At 40.7% G+C, this 4,201-nt stretch overlaps 1 protein-coding gene across 1 annotated transcript; it reads right to left on the bottom strand.

Annotated features, from left to right (window-relative positions):
- Nucleotides 1-1,280: 1,280 nt before the first annotated feature.
- Nucleotides 1,281-2,582, bottom strand: LOC149302536 (MARVEL domain-containing protein 3-like). The gene is made up of 2 exons (XM_089482221.1): nt 2,447-2,582; nt 1,281-1,966 (listed from the first exon to the last, which is right to left on the bottom strand). Exons 1-2 carry the CDS (start codon nt 2,580-2,582, stop codon nt 1,281-1,283), a joined length of 822 nt encoding a protein of 273 aa, XP_089338347.1.
- Nucleotides 2,583-4,201: the final 1,619 nt, after the last annotated feature.

The following is a 4,201-nucleotide window of genomic DNA, read 5'->3' as shown; positions in this document are numbered from 1 at the left end:
TTGCTCCATTTGGAATAACATGTGAATACTTCTGTTCATGATTGCATAAAAGACTTATCTGCAAACATGTCCTATGGAATCTGCCCAATACTGTAGTAGCAAAACACCTCTTAATAGTAGATGAAAGTTGAGTGAGCCTGTTTGGGCTCATGTCCAATTACTTCGTCAGCCCAGTTTGTTAAGAGAGGAGAACCTGAGCCGCAATGACAAAGTTAGTTAAAATACTTCCTCCTCTAATCTTATTTAGGCACACTCTGGCTCACTTTGAAATAACATAATTGGATGTATTTATAGTTATTTTGAATATTTCAGCTTTAATGTATTTAATGTTTTTCATTTTATGTACTAACATTACATCTGCTATTTGCAAAATTTGTAATCTGATGATTTCATGCAAATATCCCATTTACAATAATGCTTTAGCACCTCCATCTATCAGACATTTGTAATACATAGGGCCAGTGCTTGACCTAATGGCACCCGAGTCAAAAACACATTGAGTAAATCCACCTTTTTTGTCACTTTTATGTTTTTTCACAATGTGTGATTACAATTTAATTTATAAATACACTCTCTGCTTTGCCTTACTATTTCATCTAAAAGCTATAGTGAGTTTTAAAGTCTGTAAAACATAGTGGTACACTCATGAGCACCAAAAATTCTGCCCTTAGAAAGAAAGACATCAGGGAAGAAAAGAGGGGGCACATGGATATGGGTCCCAGTAGGATGATTTGCCCCTAGTAAAGGGATCCAAGGGGTGCCACCATTTCGGCCTGGTCTCTGTAGGAAGAACACATGACTGCTAGCATCTCCCTTGTTGCTGAGACTAGCTGTGGTTACACACTTTATGTTCACAGTGTGCATTGTTTTATGAAACTGAACATACACAACTAGCAGAGATTGTGGACATTCTTGTAGATCTTTTCTAGTAAGTAATTCTTATGACATAAACATACATAGTGGCCTGATTGGAGTTCTCATTCAGAGCTCAACAAGAAAAGTATTTTTTACTGACTTTATTTGAAAAAGACATACATTTCACACTATGTAAAAACAGTTTACATATTTACAATAATTTACACATGTATACAAATGGGTATTAAAATACCTTTACCTATAAGCAGCTAAAAATGTTGTAAGCCTCAATTAAAATAAATTTTATTCTATGATATTGTATATGTATATGAGATTGTATAACACACTCATATAATAAAATGAGAAATTCTTTCATGTAACACTGGCAGTAAGGATATAGCACAAAATTACACAATTGTTTGTTATTATATCAATGTGCTAGGATGAAACCTTTGTGAATCTAATTCTTCCCGTGATCGAACCCTGGGTTCATTTTGCTTGCAGGGTTCAGGAGGACATTCATAACGCAGATGATTTTTCTTAAAGTCGCGCACAGTTCTGATATAGAGACCACACAATACTGTGCTAGAAAGGTACAGGCAAGCAGCAATCAGGCCAAATATAGCAACAGCTGCATCCCCTCCTTGCACCTCACAGTTCATCCAGGTGTAGCCACGGCCCGCATAAACTCTCTCTCTAGCCTTGCAGATTTCAGTTGAATTTACCTGCTTAATAAAGTGCAGATAAAGTCCGACTGCAACAACATACGCCAGGAACGCAAGAGCGTCAAAAATCAGCTCTGCAAAGAGGATTCGCACAGAGACACTGTGTAATGGTTTAGCCCCCAAAATCAGGAATAAAATAGTAAATGCACACAGCAGCATGCTGAAAACCACTCCGCCATAAACTCCTGGTGCCCTCAGCTGAGTGTTTTGCATGTCCATCTCCCGCACTTGCTGTAGCTCATTGCCTTCAAAAGCACTGTATGTGGAATCGATACTGAAAGTACTAAAGCCAGCTGCGGATGTGTACCCAGTAATAACTGCGTAAGATGCTACAACACAGATCAACACCAACACCCCGGCGGTGATTTCCACAAACTGCAAGACTCCTGCAAGAAGAAAACAAAAGATGGTTAATATTTTCTTTTTTCTAACTGAAAAACATGAGACAAAAAGTAAGAAAGAAAATGAAGGGAAGAAAAGATTTGTTGTAAGAACATGTGGTAGTACACAGTGGTGTCTCCAGCTTTCATATTTAGGGGGGGCACATGGGGGGCCAGGGACCAAAGTAGGGGGGCCAATTATAAAACGGTACATATACACTATATATATATATATGTATATATACATACATACACACGTTAGACGTGCATTTTTAACTACATAATATGCACTTATCTCTTTGAAGTAAAGACCGTGATTGAAATATGATTTCAAAATAACAGCTAAACTGGCAGTTATTTTTCATTCTTTAATATTAGCCCCTGCTGCCGATATATATAAATATTGGCCCCTGCTGCAGATATATAGAAATATTACTGTCACGCGAGCCGCCGCGGCACTTACCTCGCGTGCTCGCGGCAGCTCACTCTGTCCTGCCGCTGACGCCGCGCGGTCACGACGGGGCACACACACCAGGGGATCGCAGCGGCGCGCCCGTCGATGCCGCCGACGCCGTACGGTCGCGGCTTCATCGTCGGCAGGGTGGTCCTGCCTCCACGTCATCGCTCGGGCTTGTGCCTGCACGCCGGGGACGTGCAGGCGCGTCACCACCTCTCACCGCCGGGATCGCGGATCGGATGCCTGCCGCGATGACGTCACGCGACGCATGGCACGCCGCAGCCTCATTGTGAGTAGGAATTCCCTATTTAAAGGCCATTTGTTTTCTCTTCTGTACCCGTTCAAAGTATATTACTTTTTGGGGTGTGCTGTTCCTTGTGATATTTATCTTGCCTCGTGTACCGACCTTTGCCTGTTCTTTTGACTACGATTCTGATCTGCCTGCCCTGACCTTGGACCTGTTATACCATTTTGCCTCTTATCTGCCTGCCTCGACCTCGGACCTGCTGTACCGTTTTGCCTCTTATCTGCCTGCCTCGACCTCGGATACGTTTTGACCTCGCTGTTTGCCGTTTCCCTTTTGATCGGACTGTTTTCTGGACTACGCTACGTCCTTATATCTGCATAGTTGGATCCTCCTGCGCTACCTGACCCCGTGACAATTACACCCTTCTTCCGATATATATTAATATTAACCCCTGCTGCGGATATATATATTAATATTAGTCCCTGCTGCGGATACATACTCTGCTGCCAACATATATTAATATTAGCCCCTACTGCCGATATATATTATTAGCCCCTGCTGCCGATATTAGACCCTGCTGCCGATATTAGACCCTGCTGCCAATATGAATATAAATACTAGACCCTGCTGCCAATAAATATTAATATTAGCCCCTGCTGCCAATATATGTTAATATTAGCTCCTGCTGCTGATATATATTAATATTAGACCCTGCTGCCAGTATATATTATTAGTCCCGGCTTCCGATATATATTAATATTAGCCCCTGCAGCCAATATATATTAATATTAGACCCTGCTGCCAATATATTTGCCACACTGACTGCAGATCAGGGGAAGACTGTGAGAGTCAGTGCAGTGTTCCCTCCTTCTGACTGCACCATCACATTGAGAAGTCCTCTCCCCTGTAATCATCCCCAGAGTCCCTTTGTCCCCTCATTCACTAAACCATACCGCTCTTTTACTTACACCCTGTAGTTCAGGTATAGATCAAATAAACAACACATGGAAACAGCACATGCAACTGAATAAGACAAAAAAACCCTGTATTTGCAGGTATACATAAATAATGTATGGAAACATAGCATAGCAGATATAGATCAACAGAATTTGACACACTATTTGACATCCAAACAACTATAAATCATTCTTTTTTATCACATTATTAAAATCCCAGAAATCAAAAAAGTTAAAAGGCCCAAATAAATTAAGGAGATTATACATAATGGAATCAAACATTTGCTACTGCAAAAATTTTTAGATGAAAAAGTCCAGTTTTATTCAGCGCAACAAAACAGTGATAGCATTATTCTTAACAATATTCTTGAAAACGAAATATGAAACTTCAACAAAACTTTTAGCCATTAATGCAACACAACCATCTTAGCACTGCGTCACCAAATGAACACCTCATCACAGATAAAATGCGTACAGCTGCATATAACTAAGCTGAATACCACTTGGTCTGTGAAGGCCTGTGAAACCAAAGGGGAATAGCGTCCTGTATAATGAAATCAAGAATTGAGTTTCACAAACTC

Source organism: Sceloporus occidentalis, unplaced genomic scaffold (assembly GCF_023333645.1).
Source record: "Sceloporus occidentalis isolate IW3139 unplaced genomic scaffold, rSceOcc1.0.p SCAF_18, whole genome shotgun sequence".
NCBI lineage: Eukaryota > Metazoa > Chordata > Lepidosauria > Squamata > Phrynosomatidae > Sceloporus > Sceloporus occidentalis.
The sequence above is the reverse complement of the archived record's forward strand: the minus strand, read 5'-3'. Positions and strand labels throughout refer to the sequence as shown.

Excerpts from the sequence above, each read along its gene's own strand:
- LOC149302536 (XM_089482221.1), bottom strand. The coding sequence starts at position 2,582 with ATGACGTGGAGGCAGGACCACCCTGCCGACGATGAAGCCGCGACCGTA. Across the intron at positions 1,967-2,446 it reads GGCGTCAGCGGCAGGACAGA|GAGTCTTGCAGTTTGTGGAA; the intron begins GTGAGCTGCCGC and ends TTCTTCTTGCAG.